The following is a 19,295-nucleotide window of genomic DNA, read 5'->3' on the forward strand; positions in this document are numbered from 1 at the left end:
CCCAGAGGTCACCTCTGCTCGACCTGGTTACGTTTCGAAAGCTACATCCGGTCTCTACAGCTAGCTACAGTGGAAGTGACAGTTGTTGCTAACACTAGAACAACACATGGGAATATTGTTCTGCTTTATGAATGGCCCTTTTTAAAAGTAGTCAAATGCTCGTAAATCGCTTGCCTCGACTGTGCTCTTTGTGTAGCCGTGTATTCTACAGCAGCAGAGGAAGAAGAGCAGGCTGGAGGACACTTACAGGACACACCAGTCTGGAATATGCTAACATCACACAGATGCAACAACACTGGGGCACAGTAGCACCAAAACGCCTCTCTCATAGTGATTTTGGGGACTTGTACAATACTGAGTCTGTTCAGAGGTTTCTCCAGCAGCTCATGGAGGAGTACAGGGACTCCAGTAAGAAGATACAGCATGCACAACTCAGTGAATCAGAGAGGAAAATACTCATTAAGAGGCAGAAGGAGCTGCTGCCTCTGGCAAATGTGTTTGAGAATATTCAACAAGCCTTGAAAGACCTGGAGGAAATCCTTTCACTCCTGCATAGTGAGTATTTTATTATATTTATGTCAGAAACAATTAACAACATGTCGATACATGCTATAACTAATAAACTCACAATTTAGTGCCACATTGATCCTTTATATATTTTTCTTAGGTTGTGTAGGATTCCATTTAAAGTCTGACAAAGTCTTGCAACTAAGAATATAAGGTTCTTTCAGAATGTCTTTCAAGTAAACAATAGCTATTGCTGTCTATAAATAAGAACTAAGGGTCAATATTCTATTACAAAATATCTCCTAATGTATTTTTTTATTTTGTCAGAACATTCATTGTATGTTTCAGGCAGTTAATGCAGTTGGGATGAAAATATCTGCGATTTCTGCATTGCTTTGTTCAGGTTCAGCAGGTACCAAAGATGAAGATGAACAGTTGACCCAGCTGTTGAAAGACGAGGAAGCGCAAATCTCACACAATATTTTGGCCTTAAGAAAAGATGTGAGAACACAAGGGCACGATCAGACATGTGTAAAAAATGGTTATAGAACAGTTAATAACATGATATTCTTTCTCTCCAGTTAATCAGGGCTCTTGTTCCTGTCGACCCTCTGGATTCCAGTAATGTTGTGATGGAGGTTGTATCAGGACGGACAACAGGAGGTACGAAAGAATCTTCACTATGTAAAGATGTCAAATAACATCCAGTTTGTTACGTTAATATCCGTTGATGTGATTTCAGGGGACATCTGTCAGCAGTTCACAAGGGAAATGTTTGACATGTACCAGGGCTTTGCCTCTTACAAGAATTGGGAATTTGACGTTTTGAACTACACAACTGCTGAGATGGGTAAGTCACGTTTTTGTGTGTATCACTCTTTTATCATCTAGTCAAATGAAGCTTGAAATGTCTGTCCTTAATGTTGTATATTCTGCTTCATATGGCCAACATCTTCTATAGATATAATTTTTCATTTAATAATTTAGACTGTGTCTCTCAGGTGGCCTGCACCATGCAGCCATGAGAATAGCAGGGGAGAATGTGTACAGACGTGTGAAGCATGAAGGGGGGACACACCGGGTGCAGCGGATCCCCGAGGTGGGCCTCTCCTCCAGGATGCAGCGTATCCACACGGGAACCATGACTGTCATCATCCTGCCTCAGCCAGTGGAGGTACTCTACTCTCTGCTTTCTCCTCAGGCGGTGTTTACTAGCATGAAGAAACAGTAAATAGTAACCAAATAAATAATTGATATCACAAAAAAGGGAAATGTTATGGAATTTTCAGGAAGTTATTACATGAAGTTGTTCTACATGCCTCTATTTTTGTCTCCCGTGTTCACAGTTTGACGTGCACATCGAACAAAAGGACCTTCGCATCGACACGTTCAGATCTCGGGGCGCCGGGGGCCAGAGCGTCAACACAACAGACAGCGCAGTGCGCATCGTTCATCTTCCCACCGGTAAAACATGCAAGAGTATTTCAGCCCTCCTGTCGTATCAACGTCACGCCTTATCGTTTATTCTCTTGCTTATCAACAGGTGTAACAGCTGAGTGCCAGCAGACCCGCTCTCAGCTGAAGAACAGAGACCTTGCCATGCGCATGCTGCGGGCCCGGCTCTACCAGGGCATGGCGGGTAAAGACACTGAGCAGAGGCACTCGGCACGAAAGCAGCAGGTAAGTGAACTCCCAATTTGACAAGGAACACAGATATAATATTCAGAAATCTTTGTAACTTCTTATCTGTTTGCCCCATTCACTACAGGTGGGCACACGTTCTCAGTCAGAGAGGATTCGAACCTACAACTTCAGCCAGGATCGCATCACAGACCACAGGACTGGGTATGTTACGAGAGACATTAAGGTAAGGGAGTGTCCGCAATCATAAGGAACCAGCACACTTTCTTTTTGAATATTTATTGTATCATGCTTTATTTCCTGGAGGTTGAATGTGTTTTGCTCCATGCTGTAGGAGTTCATGAGAGGAGGCGAGGCTCTGGAGGATCTGATCTCTGACGTGCATGAGCATGCAGAGAGGGAGGCTGTGCTGGAGGTGGTGGAGAGCCGCGGCGTGAAAGCATCAGAGTCCTGACAGACTGCACACTGAAGTCAAATATACTCAACAAGTACTGTGACTGCACATCAGAGCTGACATAATATCACTATGAATGTATGCAATAGTCTCATTTCAAAGGATGCCATGGAAGACAAACTGAGGAATATATATGTTTATAAATTATCAATACTTGAAATGTAAATGCATTAGCTTATCAACGTAGTAAGTTATTACTAGCTAAGAGCTGCACATATATACTGGAAATGTTTTTTATAATAAAAAGATAGTGTATGAAGTGGTGGAGGAAGCATTCAGATCCTTTACTTTAGTGATGGTGCTAATGCCGCAGTGTGAAAATACTCAATTCAAAAATGCCTCGTGAAAATGTTATTTGAGTTAAAGTATGGAAGTATAATCAGAATACCTTTATTAGCCCCACAGAGGGGACATTCGCAGCGTTACAGCAGGAAAGAGCCACAGACAGCTTAGTGTTGCATATCTTACATGCGTTAAAAAAAGTACTAAGTTATAATATAATAAACAATATGCTAAAAAAAGATCAAAACTAAAAAAAAGTTACATAATTTTCAAAAATACAGATTTAAAAACAAATCAAATCATGTAGCAGTTCTTAGGATTTAGCAGCCCGGTATATATTACAGTTATTAAAGATGGCATATGTATATAAAGTATATATTGCACATAAAGCCCATATTGCACATAGTTTGACGGTATTTAACAGCAGCAAGTTACACAATTTACAAAATACAAGATACATACCTTGTAACAGTAACAAGGGTTTAGCAGCCAGGTATAAATTACACAGTTATTAATGGCATATATATATTGCACATATAGCACATACTGCACAAAGTTGGTTTGTATTTAGCGGCAAGGAGTGTTATAGTCTGTGTTGTGGTGTGTGTAGGAGGGTCTACTAGGAGCAGTGCTGGTTGTAAAGTCTGACCGCTGCAGGAAGGAAGGACCTGCGGTATCTCTCCGTGAGACAGCGGGGTGCAGCAGCCTGTCGCTGAAGGTGCTGCACAGTGAGGACAGGGTGTCCTGGAGGGGGTGGGACACATTGTCCAGCAGTGAGGACAGCTTTGCTGCCATTCTCCTGTCTCCCACCACCTCCACAGTGTCCAGAGGACTCCTGTCTCCCACCACCTCCAGTGTCCAGAGGACTCCCCAGGACAGAGCTGGCCTTCCTTACCAGTCTGTTCAGTCTCTTCCTGTCAGCAGCCGAGATGCTGCTGCCCCAGCAGGCCACACCATAGAAGATGGCTGATGCCACAACAGAGTCAAAGAAGGTCTGAAGGAGTGCCCCCTGCACCCCGAAAGACCTCAGTCTCCTCAGCAGAAAGAGTCTGCTCTGTCCCTTCTTGTACAGAGCAGCAGAATTATCAGTCCAGTCCAGTTTATTGTTCAGATGAACACCCAGGTATTTCTAAGATTTCACAATCACTATGTCCGCTCCCTGGATGTTCACTGGTGTCGGGGGGGAGTGTTGGCGCCGTCTGAAATCCACCACCAGCTCCTTGGTCTTCGCTGCGTTCAGCTGGAGGTGGTTCCTCTGGCACCAGAGGGTGAAGTCCTGCGTCAGCTCCCTGTACTTCCTGTCATCCTCGTTGGTGATGAGGCCAACGATGGCGGAGTCGGCAGAACGTCTGCAGGTGACAGGTTGCAGTGTTGTGGGTGAAGTCTGCAGTGTAGAGGGTGAAGAGAAACTGTGCCAGCACCGTCCCCTGGGGGGCCCCCGTACTGCTGATGATGGTGTCTGATTGACACTCCCTGGTCCTCACGTACTGTGGGCGGTTGGTGAGGTAGTCCAGGATCCAGGAGGTGAGGTGGTGATCCACCTGGATGGTGTTGAAGGCACTGGAGAAATCAAAGAGCATGATCCTCACAGAGCCCCCAGCCTTCTCCAGGTGGGAGAGGGACCTCTGCAGCAGGTAGATGACAGCGTCATTCACCCCGATGGCAGGCTGATAGGCGAACAGCAGCGAGTCCATTGATGGTCTCAGAAGGGGCCGGAGGTGTCCAAGGACCAGCCTCTCCAGGGTCTTCATCAGCTGTGATGTCAGCGCCACCGACCGGTAGCTGTGGAATTCCTTGGGGTGAGGGGTCTTTGGCACAGGTACCACACAGGACGTCTTCCACAGTTGTGGTACCCTCCCTTGCTTCAGGCTCAGGTTGAACAGAAGCTCCACACACCCACACATAATCAGGAAATGGTACTTAAAAGTAATAAAGTAATATGCCGCTGTGACTGTTCTAATGTTACTGTATATATTCAAGCATTAGATGGATTTAGATAAAGCAAAATCATTTAAATAGAAAAGCACCAAATCGTCACCTATGATATTTCCTTATTAAATTACACAATTAACATATTTGTCGATTGACCAGATTCACCAATCATATCAGCTGTACATTTTCATGTCTTTTTCAATATTAACTATACCTTTCAGATACATGTCCAGGATGTTCTCTCTACTCATGTTACATCTTTTAATGTCTACATCCATTCAGTTAAAATCACTTCAAAACACGTAGTCACCGGTATTTAATCACCTTTATTCTTTCAGTATGTCAGTCATTTATGGTTCCACAGAATTGCTTTCACAATGATGAAAAAATACAAATATGGAAAATACAAAAAAATATTTGATTTGCTCTGTGTAGAAAAACAAGGGAGGATTTAAAATAGGACTGCAACTACCAATTATTTTAAATTTTTCTAGATTAATTTAACTGTGGTTTTTTGAAAATAAGTACATGGTGATGACTGTAAATGTCTTAATTAGTCAAAGATATTCACTTTAATATGAAATAAAACAGAGAAAGGCAGATGGAAATAAACAGCATTTTACTTTTCAGGTTACTCCAAGGTGTCCTACTGTGTCATCATTCTCGACAAAACAAAACACTTCTAAATACATTTAAAAAACAACAAAACTCAAAATGTCTAAAGTTCCTGTCTGTTGCAGCTGACAGAGAGTCTGCTGTTGTGAGGTTTAAGAGAGGCATGAAGAAGAGTTGTGTTTGTGTGAAAGTCTCCTGCGTGACGGTTTTCTTTGGTCAGTCGTCGTCGTCCTCCTCTCTCTGTCGGATGCTTCTTGATTTGCCGTTCTGTGTCTTGTTCTTCCTGAATGAAGTAGACCCACCTTCCTCTCCGAGGGAAGTGATGACACGCTCCTTGAACTTGGTTTTTGGCTCCGGCGGCGGGCCAGAGGCTGGAGCGCTGGCAGTGTATCCCTCCACCTTGGGAAGCTGTAAGTCCACCTTGGAACTGGAGAGGATAAGAAAAAGGAACCATTATCTCCCAGCACCTGTTTGCCAACTGCATTTAATTCAGCGTCTTAATCAGCCATTACTTACTATGGATCCACCTCTTCCTTGATCTGTTCCCATGCTCCATAAGGATTGGCAGATTTTTGTCTTATTCTGATTTGTATCTTCACTGGTGCCTCCTCTTTTTTCTCTTCAGGTGCAGCTGCTGTGCTTTGGACATCCTCCTCTTTTTTCACTTCCTCTTTTACCATCTCTTCAGCCTCACCTTTAGGAGCATCCTCGTTCTCTTTATCTAGTCCCTCCTTTTCTAAGGGCTCGGCCTCTGCTTTCCTTTTCTGATAAAGGGAGAAAAAGCTTGAGGACTTTCTCAAGAGTGATATTCTTTATTGATTCTCATTCACTGTCCTCTCACCCTGAAGCTGATCTGTGGGTATTGGGGCTGCTGGAGGGCTTGTTCAGGGGCTCCAGGCTCCTGAGATGCTGGGACCCCGCTGGAGCTCTCCTCTACACCCGGGGGCTCCGGCTGAGTAGCCTCCTCCTGACTCCCTGAAGTGAATCCCGCTGGCTTCTCCCAGCTGCTCTCTGTGAGGTGAGGGAGACGGAGCATGTAGATCACCCAATAGAAATAAGAAATGGAAAATAATAAACTGATATTAGATCCAATGCTTACCCCTAGTTTCTGAGTTGTAGTAATATTTGTGACCCTCGGGACTGACAGCTTCCGTCCAAAGACCCCCTGAAGATCTCTGAAGAAAAACACAATATCAAAATAAATGCTTGTCATCAGCAAGCCAAGTCAATACACTAAAAATGCTACTAAAATTATTTACTTCAGGCTGTGCCGGGGCTGAGTTTGCTCCCTGGAAAGACTCTGGATTATCCCATCTAGATTCTGTAATAAAAAAAAAAAAACAGAAAATCAAATTAGAAAAAGTAGATTGAACAATAACATATTGTGGTAGTGTGTTGGTGTACAGGCTGATGATGGTGTACCTCCTGTTATTGTGTTGTAATAGTAAGCGTTTCCATCCTCAGCCTGTCCTTTAACCCAGACCTGCGCTCTCATTTGACCTCTGGGCATCTGGTTTGCTTTCTGTTTCTTCTGCTGTTTTTTGGACTGGGGTCCACCCTGGGGTCCGGACTGGTATCCACCCTGAGGTCCACCCTGGGGTCCACCCTGGGGTCCCACTTTAGGTCTTGCCTGGGGCCCCACCATAGATCTGGCTTGATTAATGACAGGAGGTGTTTCCTCTTGTGTTGTTGTCTCGACTGGTACGCCTGATCCTATAACAAGAACACGTGAATGTAGAATTAAATGTAATTAAGCTTGTATGTTGCACATTATATCAATAGCATACCAAGCAATTACCTCCTGACTCCTTTTCTATCCTCTTCAGATCTTCCTGATACGCCTTCATCGCAGCCTCCTCCATTTTCTGAAAGTCTTTAGACATGCGTTCCTCCTGCTTCGCATTGTCCATGCTCTTCTTTTTAATCTGCAGCAGGACAGATACAGTGAGTTGAGTGGCAGCATCAAAGTTGCCAGTAAGAAGCGAGTATAAGAGACAGAGTGTGATGTCTGGACTTTATCTCTCCTTCCAGTCCTGAAGATGGTCCCAAGGCGTTTTTTCATGGCTGTGTAGTATGTTAAAAGCCCAGTTGGTCAGCTGATTCGGATTCTACCATGTACTAAATTACAACTCATCAGCATATTACTCCTAAAAAGGTTGAGTGTTCAAATTGTTTCTTCAGAAAAGGGATACAAGTAAATACCTCGGTGATTTTTGCAGCCACATTTTCTTTGTGATTCTTCCCTCTTTCGTGGAACTCGACGCTCTGCAGAGGAAAACAAAGCGAGACAAATGAGCATAGTATATCGGACACTGCCCTCTGCAACATGATCTGCATCTTTTGGGATACTCACAGGCTTATTGTCCGCAATCCAGCACTTGCAGTACTGGCAGAATTTCCTTGGTTGTGATTTCCAGTATTCCGTCCTGAAAATGAACCAAACTATCATTAGGGAACTAAACATTTGTGAATTACAGGTACATTTCCTTTAGCTTTGTACAGCTAACGCGGCTAGCCGGCTAAGTTTCTGCCCAGGGTTGATTATAATTGTATTACTTTTATAAAACAAACCATTAACTGAAAGAAAGACACATTTCATGTATCCCCTTACTTACATTTTAGGTTTTTAGTGGTTAAAATACGACGAAATAATTTAAAATGAACCAAACATGACAACAGCTTCCCACATTTCATGAATAACAACAGAGTCCGTTTCTGATGATGTCATCTCCAGTTGCCGTAGAGACGAGCCCTCGAGGTTCTTTTTTATTTAAATTGATTGAACAAATTGTACATCTCACCGAAAATGACAATTAGAAACCCTGTGCCTAACAAATAATTGGGGCATATATTCGTATGCAGACGGTCAGTAAAGAAGGAGAACACATTATAGTAACTTTCTTATTATAGATTTATGTTAAAAAGATGGCACAGAATAGTGCACCGGTCCCATATGGTCTAGCGGTTAGGATTCCTGGTTTTCACCCAGGCGGCCCGGGTTCGACTCCCGGTATGGGAACTACCGTTTTGACAATAATATGTTCCTATAGTCGTTGTTGAATCACAAACCCTTCTAACATTCACAAATCATCAGAACTGGTCAGTAATCTAAACGCATTGTTAGATATTAGGTGAAAACGTGTTGGATAAGTGCAATGAAGCTAATGTTTGTTGCACTCATGATGCAAGGACTCAACTGTTTGCGTCATTTCTGAGCGCCAGATCGAAGTGCACGTTGTTAACCTGCGACAGGTCCGCCTTTGGTTTACCCTGAGCAGCATTTGCCGGTGTTGATAATCGGTTTCCTATCTAGTCCGTTGGCAAAGCTCCCGGGCCTCCCATGAACAGTACCATGGCTGCGTCCTCAAATCGGATAACGATGGGTCCGCTGGTGGCTGCCATTGACCAGGGCACGAGCTCCACTCGGTTTTTGGTAAGACGAACCAGCTAGCTATGTTGCATTCAATGTCTGGCTCATTAAGGTGTCAACGGTGTCCTTGGGTGGTGTGTCTTCCACCGTGTACTCTTGCAATCACAGGGACGGTTGTTGTCAGTGTTTGGTGTTGTTTCACTACTGCTGGATAAAGAGCTGCTAATTAACTAATAATGCTGCATTCAAGTGCTCCCTTTAGAGAGATGGAATGAATGCTGCATTCAAGTGCTCCCTTTAGAGAGGTGGAATGAAGGCTAACAACATTTCACTCAAGTGCTGTAAATGTTTTGATATTTGTACTTAAAGGTGGGGTAGGTCATTTTGGAGAAACCAGCTCGAGTGCGCTAGAATTGAAAAATACACAGCCGGAAAAAATCTGCCACTTCCTTTGGAGCCCGTCCTCCAACACACACGAACGCGCACATGACCAATCCTCATTCACGAGATAAGTTTGTGCACAGGTGGAAGGCTGACAGGCAGGTAGGCCATCTAGTTATTTTAGCCGGGCCGGCTCAGATGATTGGTCGTGCTTTTTACAGTAGCCTACTACAGCTTCCACAGATGACATTTTTTTAATGGATTTTTTGTCAAAGCACTTAACCCTCCGGTATCACTGTGGACGTTTTTGTCCATATGGGTCATTTTTCACTTTGGCCTGATTTTTTTTGTAACAAGGCTATTTTCTCGATCTATTTTGGAATTCCAATTTCAATTTTTGAAATCGGTCTTTAATTCACTGTGTAACAAATCGACTACGAAAATTAGTCATTCGAGACAAAAATGTCCACTGCAAAGTGCTTTGATAAAAACATTATATTAAAAGGTTTTTTTTCCACAACTTTTTTGGGTTCAATCTTTAAAGCAACTTCCACCCTAATAGAAAATATCAAAAATGTAATCATTTTCAGGATTTTAACCCTTTAAATGCCATTTTGAATACATGAAACCGCTGTTTTGTTTCATGATGAAAACAGAGAAAATGTGTTATTTTCTAAAAAATACATATCTGGGGACTGGCTTTTTATAACAGTCTTGGATATGTCAAAGATTAGCAACGAAATTGATTTTTTTGCATTATTAGTTTTTGCACAAAATCAGATTGAACAAAAAAGTTACAAATTAGTCATTCGGGACAAAAATTTCCACTTCCAAAAACTTTTTGGGGTTAAATCTTTCAATCAACTTCAGTCCTGATCAAAAACACCAAATCTTAAATTATGTTCAGGATTTTAACCCTTGAACTGCCAGTTTGAAAACATCAATTTGCATTTTCTATGAAAAACATGCACAAAAAGGCAGTTATGTTCCATTTAATGAATGTTGGGGGGGGTCGGCTTTTTTTTTTTTAACACAGTCTTGGATATGTCAAAGATTAGCAACCACATTGATTTGAGTGGATTATTAGTTTTTGCACAGAATCAGATTAAACAAAAAAAGTCACACATTAGCCACTCGCGGACAAAAATTTCCCATCCACTCCCATTATAACCACATCTGTTGATCTCTCCGCCATACCGGTATAAAATCATGCATTTTGTAATGTCAGGGTTTTATATTGGAGGAAAATAGTTCAATTTGTCCTTTTTACTCTATATCACCAGATGTGACATTTTACCATTGAATTACATGCTTGTCATTTCTTGGTTTCTTTGCCCGTTGTATAATGGGGCCCTGAGAGGTGTGTGTGTGTGTGTGTGTGTGTGTGTGTGTGTGTGTGTGTGTGTGTGTGTGTGTGTGTGTGTGTGTGTGTGTGTGTGTGTGTGTGTGTGTGTGTGTGTGTGTGTGTGTGTGTGTGTGTGTGTGTGTGTGTGTGTGTGTGTGTGTGTGTGTGTGTGTGTGTGTGTGTGTGTGTGTGTGTGTGTGTGTGTGTGTGTGTGTGTGTGTGTGTGTGTGTGTGTGTGTGTGTGTGTGTGTGGTAGATTTGGTTTACAGCAAGTCGCAGTTTTCACCTCATATCTTTCTTTCTCTCTCTCTCTTTCTCTCACTCCCTCATTCCCAAACTCATACACACTCTTACATATTAAACCTCCTTATACCTTGTATGTGTGTGAGTGATTGTGTGTGAGAATGAGACGGGAGTACCGGTAAGTGTGCTCTCATGGCGTTTTGTTTTTCATTTGTGCTGTTTCATGTGTCTTTGAGGTAAACAGATCTTGCCGAGATAAGTTTGTGCACAGATGGAAGGCTGACAGGCAGGTCGGCCGTCCAGTTATTTTAGCCGGGCCGGCTCAGATGATTGGTCGTGCTTTTTACAGCGCCATGGCTTCCACAGATGAATTTTTGTATGGATTTTTTGTCAAAGCACTTCAGATATTCATTGCTATCGGGATGTTAAGAGCATTCCATGGAATATAACAACAAGTGTATCTCGAGCCGGTTTCTCAAACTTACCTACCCCACCTTTAAGTTAAGTCTTTACATGTAGAGGGAAACATTATACTTCTACTATGTTACATTTATCTGACAGCTTCAAGCACTAGTAGTAACTATCCAAATTAAGCTTTTTTACACAGAAAAAAAACCACAAAATGGGGGGAAATGTGATTTAGGTGGAGATTCTTTGAATTTGTCTTACCAATTGAAAAATAGACATATTTTTTAATATTTTAACACACAAACACAACTTAAAATGCTATATTTCCTTCTTGTTGTCCTACTATAATAACTTCAATCCTAATGTTTTAACATCAAAAGGTCCATGCTGTGATTACTATACTGTGAACATATGACACTGCCTAGGCATAGTTGCAACTGTGCTGTTGTGTGCAAAAAGCCTGCATAGTAAAAACAATTCTGCTAAAAGTAGGTATTTCATTGTGTTGTTTTGATATAATTGTACCATGCATAAATATTAAAGAGCTATGTTCCTTCTTCAAAGGTGTTTAATGCGAAAACAGCAGAGCTCCTCAGCCATCATCTGGTGGAAATCAAACAGAGCTTCCCCAAAGAAGGGTTTGTGAAACGATACAAAACAATTCCTAAAATATGCACACATTTAGGAAATGTAATCTTATTCATTGTGATACCCTGCCATCTGTTTCAGATGGGTGGAGGAAGACCCCAAAGAAATTCTGCAGTCGGTTTACGAGTGCATGGAGCGCACGTGTGAAAAACTCACCCAGCTCAACATAGACATCTCAAACATTAAAGGTACGCAAGCTCACATGTTACCGATGAGGCCCTTTTCATTTATATCATAGTAAGTCGTTCATTATCTAAACATGTGGAAATGATTGGAATCTGTGCAGCTATTGGAGTGACCAACCAAAGAGAGACCACGCTTGTGTGGGACAAAGAAACAGGGGAGCCCCTCTACAATGCAATAGGTACAGTTGAATGTTATTTGATTTATTATTTCCATTTATATAAGCACTAATCTGTGCCTTTTTAAAGAGTACGTCGCAGACACAATCGTATCGTATTTTAACAGATTTTTGGCTGCTGTGAAATAATGTCGTTTTTCCTTCAGTTTGGTTGGACCTGCGGACTCAATCAACAGTCGAACGTCTAATAAACAAAACTCCAGGAAGGAATAAGAACCACTTAAAGGTAAGCACTTAATATTTTAGCTTTCCATTGACGGGGCACCAGGTACAGTTGGTTTTAGAGAGCACAGATGGACAATGGGCCTCTGGGCTAACATCTGGCTTTTGTCATCAGTAAAATGTTCTACATTGTTCTACATTCTTCCACGGGACAAATGACTCTGTAGTGGTCTCGGTATTTACCGGCTCCAGCCCTGCAGGGATGGAAACGTGCCACACGCTCGTTTTCACCCCCTTGATCCCATTGAGAATGAAATCAAAAATGCCTGAAGGAAAATCTTAAGAGGACGATGCACTGAATATCAACATAACAAAGCTTGAGGATTTTTTGTCTCTGTCCCCCTGCAGCATAAAACAGGGCTCCCAATCAGCACCTACTTCAGCGCGGTGAAACTTCGCTGGCTGATGGACAACGTGGACGAGGTCCATGACGCCGTGGTGTCACATCGCGCTATGTTCGGCACCGTGGACTCCTGGCTCATCTGGGTCGGTAACGGTGTGGATGTCATTAAAATGTGCACATGGGATGAAAAAAAACTGACCATTGGAGTGTGTTTGCGATGGATTTCCAACAGTGTTTGACTGGCGGGAAGTCTGGCGGCGTCCACTGCACAGATGTGACCAACGCCAGCAGAACCATGCTGTTTAACATCCACACTCTGGACTGGGACCCAGAACTCTGCACGTATGGCACCTACTTTCCATGGCCTTACATCTCACTGTACTGCCTTTTCAATTTTAAGAATAGCACTGAAAAGGGTAAGAGAAGCAGAATTGTCCTCGTTATTCATTGGCCTTTCCTCTGATTTCCGTCAGATATTTTGGTATTCCCATGGAGATCTTGCCAAAAGTGAGGAGTTCTTCAGAAATCTATGGCCTCATGGTAAGGACACATAAATACAAATTCAAGACTACTTATATTTACCCTATAATGGGTGTTTTAATTAACCATGTCGCATGCCACAGATTTAAGCCGATGTCATGCATAAAGGTTGTCTGAAAAAGTATTTGTAGGGGTTTTTTGTGAGCCATTGTCTCTCTTCTCTCACTGGTAGAAATTATGTTCTAGCCGGGTAAGTAACACTCGCCATTTTAACCCGTCCCGCTTCGCCGTGGCCAAAGCACACACACACCATCACACAGTGCATTTCCAACATTCATCCAAAGGCTCATGATTTATTAGCTACAAAGTTAACTTAGCCTTATTGCTGATTGTAAATGTTTAAACGGGTCAGATTTGAGTCACATTGGGGTCACTAACTATTTACTAACCAGGTACATTTTCTCCTGCGTACTTTGCCAATGATCTATGAGGCTTCATTGTTTGTAATGCTTATTGTTTTGGTATTCCTGCCCGCATTTCGGTTGCTTTTATATCTCCAGATGTAGCAGTCAAGGCTCTCAATATCATATGTACGTTAGGGACTACAATGGATCTGACCTATGGGAGCTAAACAGACAAATATCCTTAAGGAATGAAAGTGAATATTTGAGGAACTCCCTCTGAACAGGGATTTTAGTCTTTGCAGACCATTCACATGCACACAAACCTATATAACACACCGAATGGACAGCAGAGACATGAGTGTACAAAAAACAAGATTGACCAAGTTTTATCTTGAATTTGAACCCAACACACACACATTATGGTATGCGTGATCGCTGCATTGGAAATGTACTAGATGCTCCCAGCCCCCCCCCCCGCCCCTATCATTGCTTCTCGTGGCATGCCATTGGCCGGCCATCTTCCTCTGCAAAGTCCTCAAATCTCTTCACTCTTGGGCACACGCTGATTCCACCAACCTTATTGTTCTGTCTTCATGAGAACACGAGTAGGAGTGAAGACATTTCAATGTAAATGACTATTGCTGTTCACGCTCACTGTTACTTTCTGTACAAAACAAAGTGGCAGTGTGTGTTTGTTATTTGGCTTCCTGTAGTCAAATAATGAGGAGTCCTCCCTCTGTTTTCAGTTGTGTAGCATGTAGCTCATAGTGATTTGTTTCTGTTGAATTAGTTCAATTCATTTCATAATAAACAGTAAATATATGTCAACACATGTTGGAATGCTCTTTTAATGTGTCGTACACAGTTCCCTTATTAAACATGTTTTTTTTGTTGGCAGAAATGTGGAGCCCTCTCAGGGATCCCCATCTCTGGGGTAGGTTCATCTCTGTTCTCCTTTCCAGTATTGTCCATGTCGTTTTAATGCTTGAAAGGTATTTGAGCAATTTGCAAAGCTTCCACCTGATGGGTTTATGTGTGATTTTTAAAAACAGTGTTTAGGGGATCAGTCAGCGGCGCTTGTTGGACAGATGTGTTTCCAGGAGGGGCAGGCGAAAAACACGTGAGTCATTTCCGCATTAACATGTCTAAAAACGACTTGTCTCATGTTATAGGTATTCTCTTAAATGTTTTGTTTGCGTTATAAATCCTGCTGAAAGTTTGCTTCCTGATGTGTTTCAGGTATGGCACTGGCTGCTTTCTCCTGCGAAACACTGGACCTAAGGTACAATACGTCGGATAGATTTGAACAGTTCGCATCCCTTCAAATATCGCAGACACACACTGGCATTTCTCTCTTTGTGTTTTTTTCGTAGCCTGTCATGTCCGAACACGGCCTTCTGACCACTGTGGCGTACAAACTTGGCCGCGACCAACCTGCGTGTTACGCACTGGAGGTACAGAATCTTAAATACACACATTTTCACCACATTATTCAATCATACTTTTGTGTTATTCTGGTGCTTTTTCCAAGGGCTCTGTAGCCATTGCAGGCGCTGTGGTTCGTTGGCTGCAGGACAATCTGGGAATCATCAAATCCTCCGAAGAGCTCGGTACGTGCTGAAATTTGACAAGCAATAATGAAATGTTATTGTATCTTGATCTTTGATTGGTTGAATCTTCATATTTAAGAATCAAAGTTGGTGATATCTTACCTGTCTATGTATTGCAATGTATTCCTGTTTGTGTTTCCCCGCTGCAGAGCAGTTTGCAGCGTCAGTCGGCACTTCCTACGGCTGTTACTTTGTTCCTGCCTTTTCGGGCCTCTACGCACCGTACTGGGAGCCCAGTGCAAGAGGGTAAGAAGAAGACACAAAGTCAGATCAGTGTCTAAAATCCTTCACCGTCCTTACTCTCCGTTCCCTCGATACTCTCTGACAGGATCATCTGCGGGTTGACTCAGTTCACTAATAAGTATCACGTGGCGTTCGCTGCACTGGAAGCTGTGTGTTTCCAGACACGGGAGGTAAGCACACGAATGCATATTGTGTTCCCACACTTTTCACTTTTCACACTGAAAGGTGCTCAATTTCCCAAAACTATGTCAACACACTCGTCTAATACATACTCAATGTAGCAATCTGTTTGGTAGATTCGTATATATTTTTAATTTAGATGTACCGTACTTTTCGGACTATAAAGCGCACCTGCATATAAGTCGCAGCAGCTAAATTGTCCGTCTGTCTTGCTCTCGTTCTGTCTCTCGGTTCCACTTTTACTTTGGCGCGTGACCTGTCTCACTCTTTTCCGGCCTCCAGCTTTTCCTGCTGGAGCCCGCCGCTTAGAGGTGGCGGGCGCGGACCGGTCATAGAGCCCATAGAGTTAAAGGTGGTTAATTGTACCTGTAAAATCCATAGATTTAGGAGGTTCCCTAGTGGCCGTTAGCTGTACAAAGAAAATGGGGGAAAAAGTTGCGGCTCATAGTCCGAAAAGTACGGTAGATATTTGTGTGATAGCTGTTTTTCTGTTTTCTTTGAAGATCCTGGACGCTATGAACCAGGACAGCGGTATTCCCCTCACCCAGCTCCAGGTGGACGGAGGGATGACGTCCAACAAGCTGCTGATGCAGCTGCAGGCCGACATCCTCTGCATCCCTGTCGGTAAGATCCTTTTATCATAGTTTTCAATAGGGTGATGCTAAACGGGAAACTGTTGCGTGGGTGCGGAAAACTCAGAAACTCTGGCAGTAGGTCGGTGGACTTGCATACATACGACAAAAGGTTTTGGTGCCATTTTTATCAACATAAAAGTCCTTTTCTAGCCTGCATCAAACTGTGATGGTGCTACACTGAGCATTACTACCAGCTGCTGGCATAAAGTGGAATAGATGACACACTGAATAACAAACACTAGAAAAGGAATAGAAATTGCAGCTTTTGGAAATGTACGTATTTTGGTCAACATGCAATATATTTGTTGTGTTTGTCCCATGAATATGTCCATAAAGATGCATCAACTTGTTTTCTTACCCGTAACCATGGTGTTGATTGTGCTTTGCAGTGAAGCCGTCCATGCCTGAGACCACCGCTCTGGGCGCAGCGATGGCAGCGGGGTCAGCCGAGGGGGTGAGCGTGTGGAGTCTGAAGCCAGAGGACCTGAGTGAAGTCACCTCTGAGAAGTTCGAGCCTCAGATCAACCCTGAAGGTACTGACTTCTGTCACACGGAGAGAAGCACACGTCTCCAGGAGCGGAAATGTAAAAGCTTGTCTTTCTATCTGCAGAGAGCGAGTTCCGCTACGCTCGATGGAAGAAGGCGGTTCAGAAATCCATGAACTGGGAGACCACGGAGCCGGTCGGCAACGGAAACGGTGAGCAGGAACCACACTATGAGCTAGGGCTGGGCGATATATAAATATTGTATCCATATCATTATATGAGACTAGAAATTGGCTTAGATTTTTGATATGGCCAATACAAATGTCAGTATACGAACAAACCTGGTTATTATTCATTCAAATGTTATGTCGCAAATATTTTTTTGTTAAAGCACTGATTGACATAACTAAATGCGATATTGTAGATATCATGGTATGTTGTAGAAAATAATGTGATATATGAACTGTCTCCAAATTGCCCAACCCAAAAAGGAACCAAATTCAGACTCTTGTGACCCATGTCAGGAGAAATATTTTTAGAACCATGATCAGAAAACTCAAGTGCTCACCTTCAAAGTGGACCAGAATACTGGATCCCTTTCTAAAACAGTTTTTTATAGTTTTCAAAGCATGTGAGGCCTAACGTGCAAGTACACAACCTTTCCAATACACCAGATGATTTGTAAATGATTGATTTTGTCTGAATAAATCTGTGCCAGACTTGGCTAAAAGACAAACTCGGTTGGGACGTACCTCAAAACTAAATCTTGAAAAAAGGACTTCATCAATCAATCAATCAACAATAACCAACTGGTACGGATTTGTCTTTGTCTGCTGACCAAAAGGTGAAGCTAGCATCTTCAGCAGCGTCCCCCTGGGCTTCTACATCATCGGCAGCATTCTGATGTTAGTCGGTGCCAAATACCTCGCAGGTCAGTGTGTGCATGAAGCATTCTCTGTGTTCTCTGTGCACAGGTGTGACATGTGGTTAATACAGTTGAAAACGAGTAAAAGATCTTAATCTTCTTCATGCTTTTTTTCATCAGGCAACAACTAAGCTCCAGGGGGCATTTGAGCAAAGAGGAACCGTCTGGACCACCACCTGTCCTCTCGGGTGCTTTCTTTTCCCAAAAAGGCATTACAGGAAGATGGCTATAGTTTGGAATAACTAACCGAACTTTATTATTTGTTATTGTTTTTATCTACAGCACACATGGGTGCATTGGAGATTAATTTAAGTGTGCATGCAGTATTCTCTTTTTTTCCCTCTGTTGACTTGGTATGAATTTCTGAAATTATTTATGTAGAAACTCCACCGTAAGGTACTTCAGGTTGTCGTCAAAGAGAAACTCACTGTCATACGCTATTTCTTTGTTGTGGCAGAGCACTTTATTTAATTTTTGTTTGTTAGGTGTGCACTAACAGAGTCTAAGTTATTATTTTTACATCAGTTGGTATTGAAATGAAAACAAAGGTGAGGGGGTGAAGGTTGCTCTTTGGGGAAAAGTGACTTTTCTGTACATACTGTAATAATTTTAAACAGGAAAAATGTATCGTGTAATGGGCAAACATGCCATGGAGGGCAAAAGCTAATTCTTTTTTTGATATGTGTTGGAAAAGAATATATGAAGACATGGAAACAAAGAGTGTATATTTCTGTCAATTGCTTCCAAAACCACCTAGATCCTACATTCAACCAAACGGCAACAGCTGTTCATAAGTGGTTCATTTTGTCGACTAAAACGATTGAAAATGGACTGAAATGTTCCCCAAAAACGTTAAGCTGACTTCCACTGCAGGCAAAATATTCAAATGCAAAAATGTATTGTGCATCCGTAAAGATAACTGCCTTCCAAGAAGTGAATTGCACTAAGATTAGTGCCACATGTGCAATTCTGTTTGGATTGCATTTTCGCCTAAATAATGTATTTCAATTTAAAGGGAGGTTTTTTTAATCAGAGGCACTTACATTCTAGGCCTCTTAGTCATAGTTTGAAGAGTTAATCTTAAGGAGGCGTCTATTTATCTGTTGCCCAGCCTTCATCCTGTTTGTCTTCTCTTGGGATCTGAGTTGTACTTGCTCCATACTTCATGAGGTTATTTGCTTAACTGAAAAGTGTAACTACAACTGCACACAAAGTGCTCTTTTGGATATAAACACAATTGAAATCACTTCAAATTAGAGAGACAGACCTAAAATGCTAGAATGTATAAAACCAAGACCTTTTAAACTGTGAAACTGTTGATTGTGATGATGAATTGTTACATATGGAACAATGAAAATGTGTGTGCACAGTTGGCCAGTGTCATTCCCTACAACTCATTCACAGAACTGTAAAGGAAATAAAAGTACTGCTGGGTTAGAAGAAATGAAACGGTGTGTGTGGTTCTGTAGAGAAACAGGTTTTATGGAAGAGTAATTGTCACGGAAATATGAATATTGTGCAAATTGAATTAAAAACAAAAGATATAACACTTTCATCATACATGACACCCATGTCTATAAT

General features: G+C 42.3%; 3 protein-coding genes and 1 non-coding gene across 5 annotated transcripts; 3 read left to right on the plus strand and 1 right to left on the minus strand.

Annotated features, from left to right (window-relative positions):
- Positions 1-23: 23 nt before the first annotated feature.
- Positions 24-2,861, plus strand: mtrf1 (mitochondrial translational release factor 1). Its single transcript, XM_034079151.1, has 9 exons — positions 24-555; positions 911-1,008; positions 1,089-1,170; positions 1,250-1,357; positions 1,509-1,681; positions 1,854-1,971; positions 2,051-2,187; positions 2,276-2,374; positions 2,483-2,861. The coding sequence occupies exons 1-9, from the start codon at positions 132-134 to the stop codon at positions 2,600-2,602; spliced, it is 1,359 nt and encodes a 452-aa protein (XP_033935042.1). The 5' UTR covers positions 24-131; the 3' UTR covers positions 2,603-2,861.
- Positions 2,862-5,122: 2,261 nt separating this feature from the next.
- Positions 5,123-8,154, minus strand: wbp4 (WW domain binding protein 4). The gene is made up of 10 exons (XM_034079144.2): positions 8,047-8,154; positions 7,785-7,857; positions 7,634-7,696; positions 7,230-7,356; positions 6,854-7,144; positions 6,691-6,752; positions 6,531-6,606; positions 6,273-6,442; positions 5,948-6,195; positions 5,123-5,858 (listed from the first exon to the last, which is right to left on the minus strand). Coding segments are annotated over exons 1-10 (1,323 nt in total). The 5' UTR covers positions 8,049-8,154; the 3' UTR covers positions 5,123-5,647.
- A 224-nt stretch (positions 8,155-8,378) lies between these two features.
- trnae-uuc (transfer RNA glutamic acid (anticodon UUC)) lies at positions 8,379-8,450 on the plus strand. Its single transcript has one exon. It is a non-coding gene; the product is annotated as a tRNA-Glu (tRNA).
- A 208-nt stretch (positions 8,451-8,658) lies between these two features.
- LOC117443199 (glycerol kinase) lies at positions 8,659-19,285 on the plus strand. Of its 2 annotated transcripts, XM_034079152.2 has the most exons (21): positions 8,659-8,864; positions 11,743-11,816; positions 11,908-12,014; positions 12,113-12,190; positions 12,334-12,413; positions 12,758-12,895; positions 12,985-13,094; positions 13,226-13,292; positions 13,465-13,482; positions 14,535-14,570; positions 14,689-14,756; positions 14,876-14,918; positions 15,010-15,090; positions 15,168-15,246; positions 15,396-15,492; positions 15,575-15,659; positions 16,173-16,293; positions 16,694-16,837; positions 16,915-17,001; positions 17,634-17,720; positions 17,835-19,285. In XM_034079152.2, exons 1-21 carry the CDS (start codon positions 8,772-8,774, stop codon positions 17,843-17,845), a joined length of 1,704 nt encoding a protein of 567 aa, XP_033935043.1. In that variant the 5' UTR covers positions 8,659-8,771; the 3' UTR covers positions 17,846-19,285. The 2 variants fall into 2 exon arrangements, with proteins under 2 accessions (XP_033935043.1, XP_033935044.1); XM_034079153.2 differs by lacking the exon at positions 13,465-13,482.
- Positions 19,286-19,295: the final 10 nt, after the last annotated feature.

The sequence above is a fragment of the Pseudochaenichthys georgianus genome, unplaced genomic scaffold (assembly GCF_902827115.2).
Source record: "Pseudochaenichthys georgianus unplaced genomic scaffold, fPseGeo1.2 scaffold_553_arrow_ctg1, whole genome shotgun sequence".
In the NCBI taxonomy this organism is placed as follows: domain Eukaryota; kingdom Metazoa; phylum Chordata; class Actinopteri; order Perciformes; family Channichthyidae; genus Pseudochaenichthys; species Pseudochaenichthys georgianus.